Below are 21,084 nucleotides of genomic sequence, written 5' to 3' on the forward strand. Positions count from 1 at the left end.
CCTCTGATGTCATCACCCTCAGCACAGGCTCCCTTCAGGGCTGCGTCCTGAGCCCCCTGCTGTTCACCCTGATGACACACGACTGCGTCCTCAGGTTCACCACCAATCACATCGTGAAGTCAGCAGACGACACAACGGTGGTGGGGCTCATCAGAGACAACAACGACCTGGACTACAGAGAGGAGGTGGAGCAGCTGGTGGGCTGGTGCAGAGAAAACAGCCTGATCCTGAATGAGGAGAAGATGAAGGAGATCATCGTCGACTTCAGGAAAAAACAGCCTCACCACGCTCCACTGATCATCAACAGCTCAGCTGTGGAGGTGGTCAGCACCACCAAATTCCTGGGGGTCCACATCACAGAAGACCTCACCTGGACTATGAACACTACGGCACTGGTCAAGAGGGCACAGAAGCGCTTGTACTTCCTGCGGAGGATGAGGAGAGCCCACCTGCCCCCACCCATCATGAGGACGTTCTACAGGAGCACCATAGAGAGCATTCTGACAAGCTGTCTCTCTGTGTGGTGTGGAGGCTGCACCGCCTCCGATTGGAAGAACGTGAGGAGAGTGGTGAGGACAGCAGAGAGGATCATAGGGGCTCCTCTTCCCTCCATTCAGGACATTTCATCTCAGCGCTGCATGTCCCGTGCCCGTAACATCATCAATGACCCATCACACCCCCACCATGGACTGTTCTCCCTGCTGCCCTCTGGGAAGAGGTTTGCAGCATCCGCTGCAGGTCCACCAGGTTCTGCAACAGCTTTTTCCCTGCTGTCATCAGACTGTTGAACACTAGAACTGTTGAGCTCTAAACTGAACTCTGCATCACACATTCACAGAACTGTACTTTATGACACTACGGACCTCTATCTTGCACTATCTCGCACTACCAACTTTACTGAACTTGTATAAACCCTTTAAATAGAAGTTTAATACATGGTTTAGCATTCCTCTGCACACTCTTGAATACTGTTTTGCCTACTTGCACTATTGCATAATTATCACTGCTGCACTTTATACTTATTTTTAATATATATATATATATATATATATATATATATATATATATATATAGTATATGTATATATATATATTTTCATAGGTTATGTTACTTCTATTCAACTGCAATATCACTACTTTGTTGTAAGACGTATGCAACGGAATTTCGTTTTGTATGCACCATGTGCAGACAAGATGACAATAAAGTTTGTCTAAGTCTAAGTCTAAGTCATGTCAGGTCAGCTGTCTGGAGAGAGAGAGAAGTCAGGACCTGCGGGCGGAGCACCACCGTGCCACCGCCGCCATGACGGAACTCAAAAGCAAACTCCATGAGGAGAAGCAGAAAGAGTTAGCCATTACCAGGGAGACATTACTGCGGCAGCATGAAATGGAGCTGATGAGAGTGATCAAAATCAAAGATGGAGAGATCCAGCGACTGAATGCCTTGGTCCTCAGCCTGAGGGACGGCTCCATGGACAAGGTGATCCGCTCTATCCGTGTCTGACTATCCGCACGCCACGTCGGGCTTCAATGCGGCCGCTACCGTATTGTGTAGCTTGTCCCCAGTAAGCGTCGCGGCGCTCCGTTGCGGTCTCAACGGCCCGGTGTGGCGCAATGTCTGCTCAGGTGAGGAGGGGGGGCGCTTTGCTGGCGGAGGTGGAGGAGACGCGGCGGTGTCGGGAGACCGAGCGGTGTCGCCTCCACCAGGAGCGCGGAAGAAGCCCTGGCAGCGGCCCAGCAGGCCTGGCAGTCCCGAGCGGCCGAGCTCCGATCGGCTCATCACCAGCATCGGGAGGAGTTGAGCCGAACCAAGAGAGACTGCGAGAGGGAGATCCGCCGACTGGTAGGACTGATCAGATGCGCGGTGCGTGGCTATGTTCCCAATTTCGTTGTATACCTGCAGTGCAATGACACCTAAGGCATTCTATTCTATTCTATTTCACAAGAAGAAAATGTCCGGTTGCTCGCTTCGCTTTTGTCACAGCAAAGGTGTTCTAGTCGATTCAAGAAAAAAATTAGCCGGTTGCTCTCTTTGTTTTTGTCACAATTCTGGCAAATGAGTTTGCCCGCCTGCCTGAGCGCTCCCCGTTTGTACATCCAGACGGATGAGATCAAGCTGAAAGACAGAGCGGTTAGTGTTTTGGATGAAGCCCTGGGGCCGGCCACGTCCACCGCCTTCAGCCGCAGACTCAGGCTGCCGAGCAGCAGATCGCTGCCCTGAGGGATTCCCAAAGGGCGGGCCTAAACTACCCTGGAAGTGGGGTCAACGCCGCTACTAGCAATCCTCTTCATTGCGTAAGCCACCTCATCACACACTTGCAGTACGCATGACTTAGTTCGTTGCTGGAGGAAGGTAGCACAAAAACAGTTTTGAACTTTGAACGAGTGCTTGTGTGTGTGTGTTGCGGGGCGTTTTCAGTCTCAGGAGGATCGGGACACGCGACGGTTTCATCTGAAAATCGCTGAGCTCAGCGCAGTCATCAGGAAACTGGAGGATCGAAACGCCCTGCTTTCTGAAGAGCGCAATGAACTGGTAATTCTGATTTTCTAAGTGCAACGCACAATGAGATGCATGAGAAACGGCCTTGGTTACCATCACATTTGAAGCGATGAATACGAAGTTAAATTTTATGACTCGGTGTATAAGTCGAGGTCGATTTTTTTCGGTCGATTTTGGATCGAAAAAGGTCGACCAATACACCGGCAAATACGGTAAGAGAAACAGGGTGGGTGTAAGAGTGGATTGAATAGAGGAAGCCCTTGACCTCTAGTCAAAACATAGCAAGGGGTGTTTTACGACTTTGTGTAGGAAGGGATAAGCGATAGGGATAAATAAGGGATAAATAATATTATTTATTACAGGTTGCAGTCAAAGTCAAAGCAACATAATGATACGATAAAGATAATCTGGAAAACCCTGACACACCCTGTAGTTGTCACTTTTGGAAAAGACGAGCGTCCCTCCAATCATCGCCGGTGACGTGTTTTTCAGGCTCTGGAGACAGGAGCTCATGTCAGAAATGTCATTGTGAGTCGCGTTTGTTTCTGCGCCGGAGCCGTTCGTTCCCTTTGCATCCAAAGAATCTCAAAGGCGGATTATTTGTGTCGACAGGAGAGAGATTTGCTGCTACGATACCGACGTCGAGAATCTCTGAGGAGGAACAAAGCGTGAGGTCCTGCAAGGTGAGTCTGTTTGTTTGCGGCTGCTTGGTGTTGCGCAAGATGAAATGGCCTTTTTCTCGCTATCATTCCTCTCGTCGATTCATCGTGAGGTGTCGCTTCAGTTTGTTCAGAGAGATGTTTGCTTCCGCGCCCGCAGGTCATCGAAACATTTTACGGCTACGACGAAGACGTGTTGGTGGACTCGGACGGATCGTCCTTGTCTTTTCGCACCGACAGAACCCCCGACACGGAACCCGAAGAGGTAGCCCGCCATTTCTGCCAGCGTATTGGCACCAAACATTCCTCTTAAGCCTGGAATCGGACTCGTCTTTGCGTCGCGGGTGCTTTGTCGCCGGTCTGACTGATTCTGGTACTAGTGCTGTGTTGCATTGGTGTGTGCATGAAGAGGCGGAGCTTCGCTACCGCCAGCTGACGCAAGAATATCAAGCGCTGCAACGAGCCTACGCTCTGCTAGCCCAGACCAGCGAAGGGGACTACGACGCAGAGAAGGAGATCAAGGTGGCGCCCCTTCCCGCAACCCCCGGCCGGGTCGCAGCCTCCCCGTTCTCACCCAGCCTCGGGTGTTCTCTGGTCTGAAAGGAGGAGGAGGAGCCTCCCTCCTCCTCCTTTCAGACCAGAGAAAAGCTGATGGTAGAAATGGGTCACTATCAAAGCAGAGTAGCAGATCTGGAGTCAGCGCTGAAGCAACAAGGACAGGTAAGCTCATCAATGAGCACACCTTTTTCTTAGACAAAATAGCTACATTCTTCAGTCACTCATTCGTCTGGCATTACTGGACCAACCCCCCCCCGAACGTGGCTGGGAAAATGCGGAGAAAAGCAAATGTCATTTTCCAGTCAACCAAAGAATTTGTGGATGAAAATGACACAACATTCCAAAGCTGTCCACGCGTTTGTCTCTTCTAGAATGTCAAGTGGGTGGAGGAGAAGCAGCTGCTGCGTCAGAGCAATCAGCAGTTGGCCGAAAAGGTGACGGAAAGAAAGGCGCTGGGCGGAGTCGCTTGGCGTCACACCCGACGGGAAGCCCCGCAGATGAGGTCTGACTGTCTTTTCAAGTCAGGCGGATGGAGGCGGAAGAAGCGCGTCTGAAAGAGCACATCCAGGATATCCGAGACCAAAACGAACTGCTTGAGTTCCGCATCCTGGAGCTGGAGGTGGGAAGACTCGCACAAGCGTGTTGAGGCCAGAGATGTGACGGACGGACGGACGGATGCATGCCTCTGCCTTTCAGGAGAGGGAGTGGCGCTCCCCCGTCTTGAAGTTTCTGCAAGTCCGTTTCCCAGACGGCCTCAGCCCTTTGCAGATCTACTGCGAGGCCGAGGGCGTGAGCGTACGTAAGGCGTCCCTCGCAACCCTAACCTTAACCCGAGGTCCCAGAACACCTTACATTGCTCCTTGCGCCTTTCCCCCGGACATCGTCATCAGTGATCTGATGAAGAAGCTGGACATCCTGGGCTATAACGCCGTAAGTGTATGTCGAACTCCTTATGTTCGCACTCCACGAGACTCGGCGGCTCAAATGTGACTTTTGGAAGGCTTTGCGCTGAAAGAAGCTTGTTGACGCTGTGCCTTTGGGCTCTTGCAGAATCTCACCAACGAGGAGCAGGTGGTCGTGATTCACGCCAGGACCCTTCTCACCCTAGCCGAGAAGGTAACGCGCACGTCCACGCACGCTCTCGCATTCTGCTTATGTGACAGCAGCCTTTCCTCAGTGGTTAGAATACATCAAAGTGACCAAGTCAGCACTTCAACAGAAGATGTTGGACATTGAAAGTGAGAAGGTAGACAGACACGCGACATCAGCCAAGGGGAACTCCGGCAATGTGCCCCAACAATTCTGACCTTGAGCTGTGCTAGGATATGTTCTGCAAGCAGAAGGGCTACCTGGATGAAGAGTTGGACTTCAGGAAGTGTTCCATGGACCAGGCTCATAAGGTAAGCCGCCCTCAAATCTCCCGCCGGACCACTGATGGACGAGGATTGCGGCCCAGAGGATCCTGGAGCTGGAGGCCATGTTGTGCGAGGCGCTACCGCAGCGGGACTGCCCCGCCACGGACGGCGAAAAAGCCAGCCACGCTGGCGTGAATGACGTGCTGACGGCGGATCAGAGAGAAGAGCTTAGGAGCGCCGTGGACCAATGGAAGCGAGCCCTGATGTGCGAGTTGAGGGAGCGCGACGCTTGCATCCTCCAAGAGAGAATGGATCTGCTGCACAGCGCGCAACAGGTAAGGGCCCAAAGCCAGCCCGGCACTTACTTGCACGCTTACTGGCTTTTGAATGCCACTTTCCATTTGTCCGTCCTAGAGGAACAAAGAGCTGAAAGAATTCATCGAAGCTCAGAAGAGACAAATCAAACAATTGGAGGAGAAGTTTCTGTTTCTCTTTCTATTCTTCTCCTTGGCCTTCATTCTGTGGCCCTAACACCAGCTGGTGAGTGAGCTCCAGCGGCACCGCACTCGACACCTCCGATACACTGCCAGCCGGTCTCAGACGTTGGCAGACGCTCCGATGCCAACGTATACCCCCCGCCACGGTGACAGAGGCACCGCGTCACACCGGCGCTCATCCAATCAGAAGGCAGGAAAAGCAAATTCACATGCAGGGCACTTTTGAACCAGAAGAGAGCGCCACAAAAAACGGTTGTTGCCCCAAACGCGCACTAAAAAGGGTCAGAATAACAAGAGTCCCACTGGCCAGCCGGGGCCACCCGTCCAGCTTTTTCTTCAGGGGGGAAAAAAATTGGAGTCACCGGTGAGTACATTTTGCATTTAGCTCTGCTTTTCTGCTTCTGTCTTCAAGTGTGTGGCATCCTGCGATCAAAGATTCAGCCAACCCCAAAGCGGTTGACCTCAACGTCCCACCACCATGCCTACCAGAGCAGGTGACGTGATGCTTTGGACATCCTTCCGTCTCAGATGCCCAAAAGTACTCTTTGCCACATCTGCGGCAATACGGTGTCTTTTCAAAGGTGCAAATAAATCCAGCGTGGGCGGAACACGCACGTCTTCGGGTTTTCCCGCTTTGTTTGTGTGACAGCTGTTGTGAAAATTTTATACAAATAAAGTTGTATAGTACAGGTTTGGCCAAGCCGCAACTCCCGAACCGCATGCGGCTCTTTTATGTTCATATCAACATTTGTGTGTGTGCGTGTGTGTGTGTGTGTGGGGGGGTTGTGCGTGTTGGCTTCACTTGAGTTCAATTTGGTATTTTGGTCAAAAGCGCATGTGGTGAAATTCCACAAAGTAGGATGGGCAAACACATTTCTTTAAACTATGAGTGTCAATTGGGCTCTCGAAATGGCAGGGAAAAGATGCACAGCAAAACGAAAATACGTAGATGAACACAGGACGTTTTAATCAGAGTAGGAAAGTTTCTATTTTTTGTTGAACGTGATGGCAAACCATTCTGCCTGATATGTTAGACCTCAGCGCATTTCAAAGATTCAAATCTTCAGCGCCATGCACTTCAGCTCACTCCATGCTAACATTGATCAGGCGTCGAACCCGCAACATCATGCTTAAGAGGTGGCCATGCTAACCAGTGCGCCATTATGTCAACGCATAATAACTGTAAGTCTACTGATCAAAACAGCGGTTACTATATGACGTCGCTACGTCGTGGTCACGTGACGCAGACAAGACGTCAATGGACGTGGGCAGAGTTAACTTGTTTAAAAGGGAGTGGGCAGAAGAAATATTTAATTAATTTAAATCTATTTTGAGTGCACACCATTATGCCAATGCATAACAACTGTAAATCTACTAAACAAAACAGCGGTTGCTATATGACATCTGCCACGTCGTGGTCACGTGACATACGTGACGTCGATGGGCGTAACTTTCGCCGGAATTCAAATCCGCGGGGAGAGTTAACTTGTTTAAAAGAGAGTGGGCAGAAGAATTATTTAATTTATTTAAATCTATTTGGTGTGTGCGCCATTATGTCAATGCATGTAAGTCTACTAAACAAAACAGCGGTTGCTATATGACGTCTGCCACGTCGTGGTCACGTGACGCGGACGTGACGTCGACGCCTACTTTACATCCCACCGATCACAGGACCCCTCGGCTGCATAACCGTGCCCCCTTCCCAACCAATCGGATTTGCTATACGCGAAAACGACGCCAATGGAAAGAGCTTCCGCCCAAATTTAAATCCGTGGGCGTGGCTCGCAGCAGGAAGTAGGAAAATGGCGGCGATGATGACAAAGACACAGCGGATGGTAACATACGACTAACAAGAGAAATATTTTTATTTTCTGCTTGCAACTGGACCGTCCAGAGCGTACACGGTAAGTACAACTCATCGTTTTTAAAAAGAAGTACTTTTGTTGCCCTGAAAAGCGAGTGAGCGTGGCGTTTGTGGGGGACGTCGAATTTCGACGATTCTTTCTGGTCAACGGTTGTAAATGATTGTGTTGATTAAAAAAGAAAACTTGATGTAACTCTACTTTTAACTGCCGTTTCAGCTAGATTTGGAATTGCATCACATCCAATTTTGCCTAGAGCGTACACGGTAAGTAACACTCGTTGTGTTTAAGGAGATTTACGTTTGTAATAGGAGAAGTGTAGCCGCGTTGCGTTGTACGTGTGAATGTTGGTCCAGGCGAAATGTTAATGTTTAATTTCATTCCTTTAGGTTCCACGGTGTTTGTTGGCTGCAAGTTTTCCACTGCAAGAAGAGGCTCATATCATTGACCAGGAGCGAGCTACAATGGTGAGTAGCCATAACATTTATGTTAAACACTTCCTATTTCATGTCTAACAGTACTTGATTTAACAAATAACCATAAATAAATACAGTGTGGGCACTGAAGTTAACATATGTGATTATACTGCCTAATCTGTCACCGAGTAGATTGTTGCAAAGTAATATAAGATCCAAAGTTGTAATTCAGAATAGTTTTCAAAAGAAGGCCATTAGAATTATATACAAGTCTGATTACCCTGAACAAGCTATTAATTAAATCACAAATTCTTCAATTCAAAGATTTGGTAGATTATCAGACAAATAATGTCTAACAGTAATTGATTTAACACATCACGATAAGTAGATTGAGTGTGGGCACTCTCAAGTTAACATATGTGATTATACTGCCTAATCTGTTACAGAGTATGTTGTTGCCAAGTAATGTAGAATAGATCCAAAGTAGTAATCCAGAATAGTTTTGAAGAGGCCATTAGAATGATAAACAAATCTGATTACCTTGAACATAATAACAAGCTAAGTGTTTAATATGTCCTATGAAGTCAAAATTGGGCACCATCATGTGGTGAAATTTGGAATTGCATCACATCCAATTTTGCCTGGGAACAAACAGATTACATAAATCTTAGTTTTGAATAAGCCACTCCTTCTCAAACAAGTAAACTCTGCCCATTTTGCGCAGTAGATGTTCTGTTAATATCTAGTATTTATACAAAGTCATAATTTAAATTGCTTTCAACCTTCATTCATCGGTTCAACCAACATTACTCGCTCTTATTACCAACTTGTATTGATTTAACTAAGCGTTTAATACTTCCTATCAGGTCTCAAATCGAGATTTGGCAAAATACAATTTCAGCAAATCCAATTTTGCCAGGGAACAAAAATAGATTAAATAAACTAAATAAGTCCTCTTCCCATTAAATAAATCAGAAAAGTCTGTCTTGTAACCAGTCCTCTTCAAACAAGTAAAGTCTGCCCATTTTGTGCCGTAGATTTTGTGTCTATGCCTAGTATTTAAACAAAATCATAATTTAAACGACTTCTTTCCTTCATTCACTTTGGAAATTTGGAATTGCAGCAAATCGAATTTTGCCAGGGAACAAAAATAGATCAATTAAACTAAATAAGTCTTCTTCCCATTAAATAAATTAAAAAAGTCTGTCTTGTAACCAGTCCTTTTCAAACAAGTAAAGTCTGCCCATTTTGTGCCGTCGATTTTGTGTTAATGCCTAGTATTTATACAAAATCATAATTTAAAGGACTTCATTCCTTCATTCACTTTGGAAATTTGGAATTGCAGCACATCAAATTTTGCCTGGGAAGAAAAGTAGATTAAATAAATTTAATAAGTCTTACTACTTCCCATTAAATAAATTAAATACGTCTTACTTGTTCCCACTCCTTTTCAAAACAGTAGTTTAAAACGAGGGCCCTTCACTCAACCTTTAACCCTATTTATTCACCTTCTAGGCTAAGTGTTAAAGGCTAAGTGTTAAAGGCTAAGTGTTAAAGGCTAAGTGTTAAAGGCTAAGTGTTAGAGGCTAAGTGCCAGAGGCTAGGCGCCAGAGGCGAGTTTTTGTGGGCTGAAGTTTTAGTGGGGTTAGTGTGAATACAATCCAAAAGAATACAACAGAATACAATACAATAGAATATAATACATAGATTAAATTCAATAGCTCTTACTACTTCCCATTAAATAAATTAAATACGTCTTACTTGTTCCCAATCCTTTTCAAAAAAGTAGTTTAAAACGAGGGCCCTTCACTCAACCTTTAACCTCAACCCCGCACGTCACATTGTGTTGTATCTGTGAATGTTGGTTGTGGCCAAATGATAGTTTTCTTTCATTCGTTTAGGTTCCACGGTGTTTGTTGGCTATGTTTTCCACTGTCAGAAGGATGAAAATACAAAGTACAACGCTTGGACGTGGGCGAAGACGTCACCGGTGAGTCCTTCCTTCCTATTTATTTACCTTCTAGATGCTAGAGGCTAAGTGTTAGAGGCTAAGTGTTAGAGGCTAAGTGTTAAAGGCAACACAATACGAACAACACAACACAATACGAACAACTCAACACAATATGAACAACACAATATGAACAACACAACACAATACGAACAACACAACACAATACGAACAACAACACAATACGAACAACACAACACAATACGAACAACACAACACATTACGAACAACACAACACAATACGAACAACACAACGATACTGCACTGAACAACACGATACCGCACTGAGAAACACGATACCGCACTGAACAACACGATACCGCACTGAACAACACCATGCCGCACTGAACACCATGCCACACTGAACAACACCATCCCGCACTGAACAACACCATGCCGCACTAAATAACACCATGCCGCACTGAACAACACCATGCCTCACTGAACGACACCATGCCGCACTGAAAGACACCATGCCGCACTGAACGACATCATGCCGCACTGAACAACACCATCCTGCACTGAACAACACCATCCCGCACTGAACAACACCATGCCGCACTGAACAACATTATGCCGCACTGAACATTATGCCGCACTGAACAACACCATGCCGCACTGAACAACACCATGCCGCACTGAACAACATTATGCCGCACTGAACAACACCATGCCGCACTGAACAACACCATGCCGCACTGAACAACACCATGCCGCACTGAACAACACCATGCCGCACTGAACAACACCATGCCGCACTGAACAACACCATGCCGCACTGAACAACACCATCCTGCACTGAACAACACCATTCCGCATTGAACACCATGCCGCACTGAACAACACCATCCCGCACTGAACAACACCATGCCGCACTGAACAACATTATGCCGCACTGAACAACATTATGCCGCACTGAACAACACCATGCCGCACTGAACAACACCATGCCGCACTGAACAACACCATGCCGCACTGAACAACATTATAACGCACTGAACAACACCATCCCGCACTGAACAACACCATGCCGCACTAAACAACATTATGCCGCACTGAACAACATTATGCCGAAATGAACAACACCATGCCGCACTGAACAACACCATGCCGCACTGAACAACTCCATGCCGCACTGAACAACACCATGCCGCACTGAACAACACGATCCCGCATTGAACACATCCCGCACTGAACAACACCATGCCGCACTGAACAACACCATGCCGCACTGAACAACACCATGCCGCACTGAACAACACCATGCCGCACTGAACAACACCATTCCGCACTGAACAACACCATGCCGCACTGAACAACATTATGCTGCACTGAACAACACCATGCCGCACTGAACAACACCATGCCGCACTGAAAAACATTATGCCGCACTGAACAACACCATGCCGCACTGAACAACACCATCCCGAACTGAACAACACCATGCCGCATTGAACAACACCATGCCGCACTGAACAACACCATCCTGCACTGAACAACACCATCCCGCACTGAACAACACCATGCCGCACTGAAAAACACCATGCCGCACTGAACAACACCATGCCGCAATGAACAACACCATCCCGCACTGAACAACATTATGCCGCACTGAACAACATTATGCCGCACTGAACAACATTATGCCGCACTGAACAACATTATGCCGCACTGAACAACATTATGCCGCACTGAACAACATTATGCCGCACTGAACAACACCATGCCGCACTGAACAACACCATGCCGCACTGAACAACACCATGCCGCACTGAACAACACGATCCCGCATTGAACAACACCATGCCGCACTGAACAACATTATGCCGCACTGAACATTATGCCGCACTGAACAACACCATGCCGCACTGAACAACACCATGCCGCACTGAACAACATTATGCCGCACTGAACAACACCATGCCGCACTGAACAACACCATGCCGCACTGAACAACACCATGCCGCAATGAACAACACCATCCCGCACTGAACAACACCATGCCGCACTGAACAACACCATGCCGCACTGAACAACACCATCCCGCACTGAACAACACCATGCCGCACTGAACAACACCATGCCGCACTGAACAACACCATGCCGCACTGAACAACATTACGCTGCACTGAACAACACCATGCCGCACTGAACAACACCATGCCGCACTGAACAACACCATGCCGCATTGAACAACACCATGCCGCATTGAACAACACCATGCCGCACTGAACATCACCATCCTGCACTGAACAACACCATGCCGCATTGAACAACACCATGCCGCACTGAACAACACCATCCTGCACTGAACAACACCATCCCGCACTGAACAACACCATCCCGCATTGAACAACACCATCCTGCACTGAACAACACCATGCCGCACTGAACAACACCATGCCGCACTGAACAACACCATTCCGCACTGAACAACACCATCCTGCACTGAACAACACCATCCTGCACTGAACAACACCATCCCGCACTGAACAACACCATGCCGCATTGAACAACACCATCCTGCACTGAACAACACCATCCCGCACTGAACAACACCATCCCGCACTGAACAACACCATCCCGCATTGAACAACACCATCCCGCACTGAACAACACCATGCCGCACTGAACAACACCATGCCGCACTGAACAACACCATGCCGCACTGAACAACACCATGCCGCACTGAACAACACCATCCCGCACTGAACAACACCATCCCGCACTGAACAACACCATGCCGCACTGAACAACACCATGCCGCACTGAACAACACCATCCCGCACTGAACAACACCATTCCGCACTGAACAACACCATGCCGCACTGAACAACACCATGCCGCACTGAACAACACCATGCCGCACTGAACAACACCATGCCGCACTGAACAACACCATGCCGCACTGAACAACACCATCCCGCACTGAACAACACCATGCCGCACTGAACAACACCACCCTGCACTGAAAAACACGATCCCGCACTGAACAACACCATGCCGCATTGAACAACACCATGCCGCACTGAACAACACCATCCCGCACTGAACAACACCATGCCGCACTGAACAACATTATGGCGCACATGACAACATTATGCCGCACTGAACAACACCATGCCGCACTGAACAACACCATGCCGCACTGAACAACACCATGCCGCACTGAACAACACCATGCCGCACTGAACAACATTATGCCGCACTGAACAACACCATGCCGCACTGAACAACACCATGCCGCACTGAACAACACCATCCTGCACTGAACAACACCATGCCGCACTGAACAACACCATGCCGCACTGAACAACACCATGCCGCACTGAACAACACCATGCCGCACTGAACAACACCATCCTGCACTGAACAACACCATCCCGCACTGAACAACACCATGCCGCATTGAACAACACCATGCCGCACTGAACAACACCATCCTGCACTGAACAACACCATGCCGCACTGAACAACACCATGCCGCACTGAACAACACCATGCCGCACTGAACAACATTATGCCGCACTGAACAACATTATGCCGCACTAAACAACATTATGTCGCACTGAACAACACCATGCCGCACTGAACAACACCATGCTGCACTGAACAACATTATGCCGCACTGAACAACACGATCCCGCATTGAACAACACCATCCCGCAGTGAACAACACCATGCCGCACTGAACAACACCATGCTGCACTGAACAACATTATGCTGCACTGAACAACACGATCCTGCATTGAACAACACCATGCCGCACTGAACAACACCATCCTGCACTGAACACCTTTCCACACTGAACACCATGCCGCACTGAACAACATTATGCCGCACTGAACAACACCATGCCGCACTGAACAACACCATGCCGCACTGAACAACACCATGCCGCACTGAACAACACCATGCCGCAATGAACAACACCATCCCGCACTGAACAACACCATGCCGCATTGAACAACACCATGCCGCACTGAACAACACCATCCCGCACTGAACAACACCACCCCGCACTGAACAACACGATCCCGCATTGAACAACACCATCCCCGACTGAACAACACCATGCCGCACTGAACAACACCATTCCGCACTGAACAACACCATGCCGCACTGAACAACACCATGCCGCACTGAACAACACCATGCCGCACTGAACAACACCATGCCGCACTGAACAACATTATGCCGCACTGAACAACACCATGCCGCACTGAACAACACCATCCCGCACTGAACAACACGGTGCCGCATTGAACACCATGCCGCACTGAACAACACCATCCTGCACTGAACAACACCATCCCGCACTGAACAACACCATGCCGCACTGAACAACATTATGGCGCACTGAACAACATTATGCCGCACTGAACAACACCATGCCGCACTGAACAACACCATGCCGCACTGAACAACACCATGCCGCACTGAACAACATTATGCCGCACTGAACAACATTATGCCGCACTGAACAACACCATGCCGCACTGAACAACACCATGCCGCACTGAACAACACCATGCCGCACTGAACAACACGACGTCGCACTGAACAACACTACGCCGCACAGAACAACACGACGCCGCACAGAATAACACAATACCGCACAGAACAACACAATACCGCACAAACAGTTTTAGATAATATTACGTCGCAGTCATGTGACGCGGACATGACGTCAATAGGCGGAACTCACGGCAAAATTATAATCCGTGGGCGTGGCTTTCTTGAATCGACTAGAACACCTTTGCTGTGACAAAAGCGAAGCGAGCAACCGGACATTTTCTTCTTGTGAAATAGAGTAGAATAGAATGCCTTAGGTGTCATTGCACTGCAGGTATACAACGAAATTGGGAACATAGCCACGCACCGCGCATCTGATCAGTCCTACCAGTCGGCGGATCTCCCTCTCGCAGTCTCTCTTGGTTCGGCTCAGCTCCTCCCGATGCTGGTGATGAGCCGATCGGAGCTCGGCCGCTCGGGACTGCCAGGCCTGCTGGGCCGCTGCCAGGGCTTCTTCCGCGCTCCTGGTGGAGGCGACACCGCTCGGTCTCCCGACACCGCCGCGTCTCCTCCACCTCCGCCAGCAAAGCGCCCCCCCTCCTCACCTGAGCAGACATTGCGCCACACCGGGCCGTTGAGACCGCAACGGAGCGCCGCGACGCTTACTGGGGACAAGCTACACAATACGGTAGCGGCCGCATCGAAGCCCGACGTGGCGTGCGGATAGTCAGACACGGATAGAGCGGATCACCTTGTCCATGGAGCCGTCCCTCAGGCTGAGGACCAAGGCATTCAGTCGCTGGATCTCTCCATCTTTGATTTTGATCACTCTCATCAGCTCCATTTCATTCTGCCGCAGTAATGTCTCCCTGGTAATGGCTAACTCTTTCTGCTTCTCCTCATGGAGTTTGCTTTTGAGTTCCGTCATGGCGGCGGTGGCACGGTGGTGCTCCGCCCGCAGGTCCTGACTTCTCTCTCTCTCCAGACAGCTGACCTGACATGACTTAGACTTAGACTTAGACAAACTTTATTGTCATCTTGTCTGCACATGGTGCATACAAAACGAAATTCCGTTGCATACGTCTTACAACAAAGTAGTGATATTGCAGTTGAATAGAAGTAACATATCCTATGAAAAAATATATATATACATATACTATATATATATATATATATATATATATATATATATATTAAAAATAAGTATAAAGTGCAGCAGTGATAATTATGCAATAGTGCAAGTAGGCAAAACAGTATTCAAGAGTGTGCAGAGGAATGCTAAACCATGTATTAAACTTCTATTTAAAGGGTTTATACAAGTTCAGTAAAGTTGGTAGTGCGAGATAGTGCAAGATAGAGGTCCGTAGTGTCATAAAGTACAGTTCTGTGAATGTGTGATGCAGAGTTCAGTTTAGAGCTCAACAGTTCTAGTGTTCAACAGTCTGATGACAGCAGGGAAAAAGCTGTTGCAGAACCTGGTGGACCTGCAGCGGATGCTGCAAACCTCTTCCCAGAGGGCAGCAGGGAGAACAGTCCATGGTGGGGGTGTGATGGGTCATTGATGATGTTACGGGCACGGGACATGCAGCGCTGAGATGAAATGTCCTGAATGGAGGGAAGAGGAGCCCCTATGATCCTCTCTGCTGTCCTCACCACTCTCCTCACGTTCTTCCAATCGGAGGCGGTGCAGCCTCCACACCACACAGAGAGACAGCTTGTCAGAATGCTCTCTATGGTGCTCCTGTAGAACGTCCTCATGATGGGTGGGGGCAGGTGGGCTCTCCTCATCCTCCGCAGGAAGTACAAGCGCTTCTGTGCCCTCTTGACCAGTGCCGTAGTGTTCATAGTCCAGGTGAGGTCTTCCGTGATGTGGACCCCCAGGAATTTGGTGGTGCTGACCACCTCCACAGCTGAGCTGTTGATGATCAGTGGAGCGTGGTGAGGCTGTTTTTTCCTGAAGTCGACGATGATCTCCTTCATCTTCTCCTCATTCAGGATCAGGCTGTTTTCTCTGCACCAGCCCACCAGCTGCTCCACCTCCTCTCTGTAGTCCAGGTCGTTGTTGTCTCTGATGAGCCCCACCACCGTTGTGTCGTCTGCTGACTTCACGATGTGATTGGTGGTGAACCTGAGGACGCAGTCGTGTGTCATCAGGGTGCACAGCAGGGGGCTCAGGACGCAGCCCTGAAGGGAGCCTGTGCTGAGGGTGATGACATCAGAGGTGTTCTGTCCGACCCGGACTGACTGAGGTCTGTTGGTGAGGAAGTCTAGCAGCCAGTTGCGAAGGGGGGTGTTGAAGCCCAGGTGTTCCAATTTTCCTACCAGATGCTGTGGGATGATGGTGTTAAACGCTGAGCTGAAGTCCAGGAACAGCCTCCGCACATGGGTGTTCTTCTCCTCCAGGTGAGCCAGGCTCAGGTGAAGAACGGAGGAGATGGCGTCCTGAGTGGAGCGGTTTTGCCGGTCGGCAAACTGGAACGGGTCAAATAATAGGGGGAGTCTGGAAACGATGTGACCTTTAAGCAGCCTTTCGAAGCACTTCATCATAACCGGAGTCAGTGCAACAGGCCGGTAATCATTAAATGAGGTGATTTGAGGTTTCTTCGGCACCGGAATGATGGAGGCAGTCTTAAAGCACGCCGGCACTGTGGCTTGGCCCAGCGAGGTGTTAAAAATGTCTGTGATGACCCCAGCCAGATGACTTGCACATTCCCTGAACACACGCCCAGGAATGTTGTCGGGGCCAGGGGCCTTACAGGGGTTGACTCTCCTCAGGGTCTTCAACACATCGGCGGAGTCAAGGCAGAGTACCTCCTCTTCCTGATGGGGGACAGTTTTAACTGCTGGAGTGCCGTTTAGTGCCTCGAACCTCCCAAAGAAGTTATTTAGACCATTTAGAAAGTCAGCATCAACTACACCCACCGGGGGGGGGGAGGGTGAGTTGTAGTCTGTAATCGCCCGTATGCCTTGCCACATACTCCTGATGTTTTTGACGTCGTGGAAACGATCCTGAAATTTTCGACTGCGGTCTCGCTTCGCTATCCTGATGGCACGGTTCAAGTTGGCTCTCGCTGTCCTCAGTGTCTCCTTGTCGCCAGACTTGAAGGCAGAGTTCCGCGCTCGTAGCGTTTGACGTACCTCCTCAGTCATCCAGGGTCGTTGGTTGCCCCGGGTGATGATATTCTTAGTGGTGCTGACGTCCTCGGTGCATTTGTTGATGTAGGCTGACACAGTCATGGCACACGCATGTCTAATCTACATCGGGAAAACTGGGAGGGAGGGAGGGAGGGAGGCAGGCAGGGAGGCAGGCAGGGAGGCAGGCAGTGTCTGTCTGTTGAGGTTTTCACCTTGTTCTTCTCCTGCTGAAGTTCTAACTGGACGTCCATCAGTTTGGTTCTCAGCTCGTCATTGGCGGCCTGAAGGGCGTCCGTTCGCTCCGCCTTGGCCCGCCCTGCCGGAGCTCGTTTGGACATCTCTTACTCGAGTCTCGCCCGGTCGTCAGTCAGAGATCACAACATTTGTACCTGGAGAGCACAAACGCAGCGCTGTTTTCCACTGGCTTCGGACTCAACTTCAATCGGTACCGTAACTTACAACATCATAAACATAGATCTAGCTTGACTTATTCATTGAATAAATGCATTTGGTTCTTCAAAACTGCATCACGCAACATAGCGTGACCGAGACGGCCGTTATCCACCTGCGTGAAGTTATTTGGTGAAATGAATGAGATGTTTAAGACACCATCGTTCTGTCTCTATGTAGATGAAGGGAAATAATCGATTGCTGAAGGTCCAAAGGTGTTGTGATAAACAAATAAACATATTAGTGATTAGTGACATATTTGTGATAAACATATTAGGCAGTATAATCACATATGTTAACTTGAGTGCCCACACTGTATTTATTTATAGTTATTTGTTAAATCGAGTACTGTTAGACATGAAATAGGAAGTGTTTAACATAAATGGAGGACGAAAGGGGTACTCACCATTGTAGCTCCTGGTCAATGATACGAGCCTTTTCTTGGAGTGGAAAACATACAGCCAACAAACACCATGGAACCTAAAGGAATGGAATTAAACATTAACATTTAGCCTCAACCAACATTCACAGATACAACGCAACGCAAACTACACAAACGTAAATCTTTTTAAACACAATGAGTTGTACTTACCGTGTACGCTCTAGACGGTCCACTTGCAAGCAGAAAATAAAGATATTTCTGTTGATAATCGTCGTGTTTGTATCCGCTGTCTCGCTCAAGGCCATTGCGCCCACAGATTTGAATTTTGGCGAGAGTTCAGCCTAATGACGTCATTTCCGCGGCACATGCCCGCATATCTGAAACGGCAAAGTTAAGAGTAGAGTTAAATAAAGTTTTTAATCAACGCAATAATTTACAACCGTTAACCAGTCGAAATAATCGTCGAAATTTGGCGTCTGTGGCTGGAAGCAGATGCCGAATTCGACGTTCCTCCCAAACGCCACACTCCCTTGCTTTTCAGGGCTAAAAAAAAACGTATTTTTCAAAACAATGAGTTGTAATTACCTTGTATGCTCTAGACGGTCAAGTTGCAAGCTGAAAACGAAAATATTTGTCTTGTTAGTCGTCGTGTTACGAACCTCTGTGTCTTCTTTGCCAGCATTGCCGCTTTCCTACTTCCTGTTACAAGCCACGCCCAAGGATTATAATTTTGCCGTGAGTTCCGCCTATTGACGTCATGTCCGCGTCACATGACCACGACGTGGCAGACGTCATATAGCAACCGCTGTTTTGTTTAGTAGACTTACAGTTTTTATGCATTGACATAATGGCGCACACTCCAAATAGATTTAAATAAATTAAATAATTCTTCTGCCCACTCCCTTTTAAACAAGTTAACACTCCCCGCGGATTTGAATTCCGGCGGAAGTTCCGCCCATCGACGTCACGTCTGTCATGTGACCACAACGTGGCAGATGTCATATAGCAACCTCTGTTTTGTTTAGTAGATTTACAGTTGTTATGCATTGACATAATGGTGTTTGGCCCGCGGACCAGCTGGCGGGGCCTCCATGAATGCCTATCCGTCTGTCGGTGGCTCATGCCCGGCGTGGGTTCACGTTGGCGACCGGTAGCTTACGGGACCCCGTTTGGCCCGCAGACCAGCTAGCGGGGCCTCGGTGAATGCCTATCCGCCTCTCAGTGGCTCATGCCCGGTGTGGGTTCGCGTCCGCGACCGGTAGCTTACGGGACCCCGTTTGGTCTGCGGACCAGCCGGCGGGGCTTCCATGAAAGCGTATCCGCCTCTCGGTGGCTCTGACCCGGCGTGGGTCGGCGTCCTCTATCGGTAGGTTACGGGACCCCGTTTGGCCCGCGGACCGGCCGGCGGGGCTTTGGTCAAAGCTCATCCGCCTCTCGGTGGCTCTGACCCGGTGTGGGTTGGCGTCCTCTATCGGTAGGTTATTGGACCCCATTTGGCCCGCGGACCGACCGGCGGGGCTTCCGTGAAAGCTCATCCGCCTCTCGGTGGCTCTGACCCGGCTTGGGTCGGCGTCCTCTATCGGTATGTTACGGGACCCCGTTTGGCCCGCGGACCGGCCGGCGGGGCTTCCGCGAAAGCTCATCCGCCTCTCGGTGGCTCTGACCCGGCGTGGGTCAGCGTCCGCTATCGGTAGTTTACGGGACCCCAATCGGCCCGCGGACCAGCTACCCAGGCTTCCCTTGAAATTGTATCTGCCTTCGCTGGTTCCCCGGTCGGCCACAAATGGCGAAAATTCGGCCTCTTACCCTGGAGCGCGGGTCAACTTTGGCGAAACTGCACTAAGTGCCGAACCCCATTCATTTACAACGGCGTGTCCGCCAGAGGGCGCCATTCACCCCGCGGACGGGCCGGCGGGGCTTGTTAGAGAGTATATCCGCCTCTCGGTGGTTCTTGCCGGGCGTGGGTCGGCGTCCGGTACCGGTAGGTTACGGGTCCCCGTTTGGTCCGCGGACCGGCCGGCGGGGCTTCCGTGAAAGCTCATCCGCCTCTCGGTGGCTCTGGCCCGGCGTGGGTCGGCGTCCGCGCCCAGTAGTTTACGGGACCCCAATCGGCCCGCGGACCAGCTACCCAGGCTTCCCTTGAAATCGTATCCGCCTTCGCTGGTTCCCCGGTCGGCCACGAATGGCGAAAATTCGGCCTTTTCCCCTGGAGCCCGGGTCAACTTTGGCGAAAATTTTTCAAAGTGCCAACGGCTCTCGCGCCGTGATGTGTCCGCCTCGGCTGTTTCCCCGGTCGGCCATTGTTGGGTTGACAACATTTATCTGAAATCAATCTCGGAGACGGTAGGTCTTTCTTGGCTTGGCGTTTTCTCCTGCGCAGAAGGACGGATCACAGACACACAGCAAGTGTGGCAGTGATTCGTAGTCTGCTCTGAGTTTCGGCCGTGCCATTTATTGAGAGAGAAACAAAGGGGCAAGTGTACATGGTCAAGTAGGTTTCCAGACAGGAAAAACATTCCATAGTTATATCCCATTCCCACAGAACAAAGGGGATACTCTTATGGACAAGGCAGTATGGACGTCTCATGACCATTAGCTTAACAAAGACGTAGGGAATACATCGCTAGGGAATACATCGCTGTGCCGTACTCATGACTTCATCTTAAATAAGACCTTTGTCTGCTTCAGCCATCCCATGACAATCTCATGATCTGTACATGTCTAGCTAACTGTGGGGCTTATTGTATA

The 21,084-nt window shown here is 49.5% G+C and overlaps 2 protein-coding genes across 3 annotated transcripts in view; one reads left to right on the forward strand and one right to left on the reverse strand.

Moving 5' to 3' along the window:
* Positions 1-21,084, forward strand: part of LOC148400038 (janus kinase and microtubule-interacting protein 3-like) — a 42,361-nt gene that overhangs the window by 14,218 nt on the left and 7,059 nt on the right. Inside the window, exons 19-20 of the mRNA XM_088372239.1 lie at positions 7,820-7,897; positions 9,748-9,836. The gene's annotated coding sequence lies outside the window, so the exon portion shown is untranslated. The remainder of the gene's footprint in view (positions 1-7,819; positions 7,898-9,747; positions 9,837-21,084) is intronic.
* Positions 14,686-18,374, reverse strand: LOC148400039 (janus kinase and microtubule-interacting protein 3-like). Of its 2 annotated transcripts, none has more exons than XM_088372243.1 (4): positions 18,361-18,374; positions 17,717-17,893; positions 15,121-15,363; positions 14,686-14,893 (listed from the first exon to the last, which is right to left on the reverse strand). In XM_088372243.1, the coding sequence occupies exons 2-4, from the start codon at positions 17,840-17,842 to the stop codon at positions 14,690-14,692; spliced, it is 573 nt and encodes a 190-aa protein (XP_088228369.1). In that variant the 5' UTR covers positions 17,843-17,893; positions 18,361-18,374; the 3' UTR covers positions 14,686-14,689. The 2 variants fall into 2 exon arrangements, with proteins under 2 accessions (XP_088228369.1, XP_088228368.1); XM_088372242.1 differs by having other exon boundaries at positions 14,686-14,974.

The sequence above is a fragment of the Syngnathus floridae genome, chromosome 3, assembly GCF_059516105.1.
Source record: "Syngnathus floridae isolate MCC-2025c chromosome 3, RoL_Sflo_1.0, whole genome shotgun sequence".
NCBI classification, from domain to species: domain Eukaryota; kingdom Metazoa; phylum Chordata; class Actinopteri; order Syngnathiformes; family Syngnathidae; genus Syngnathus; species Syngnathus floridae.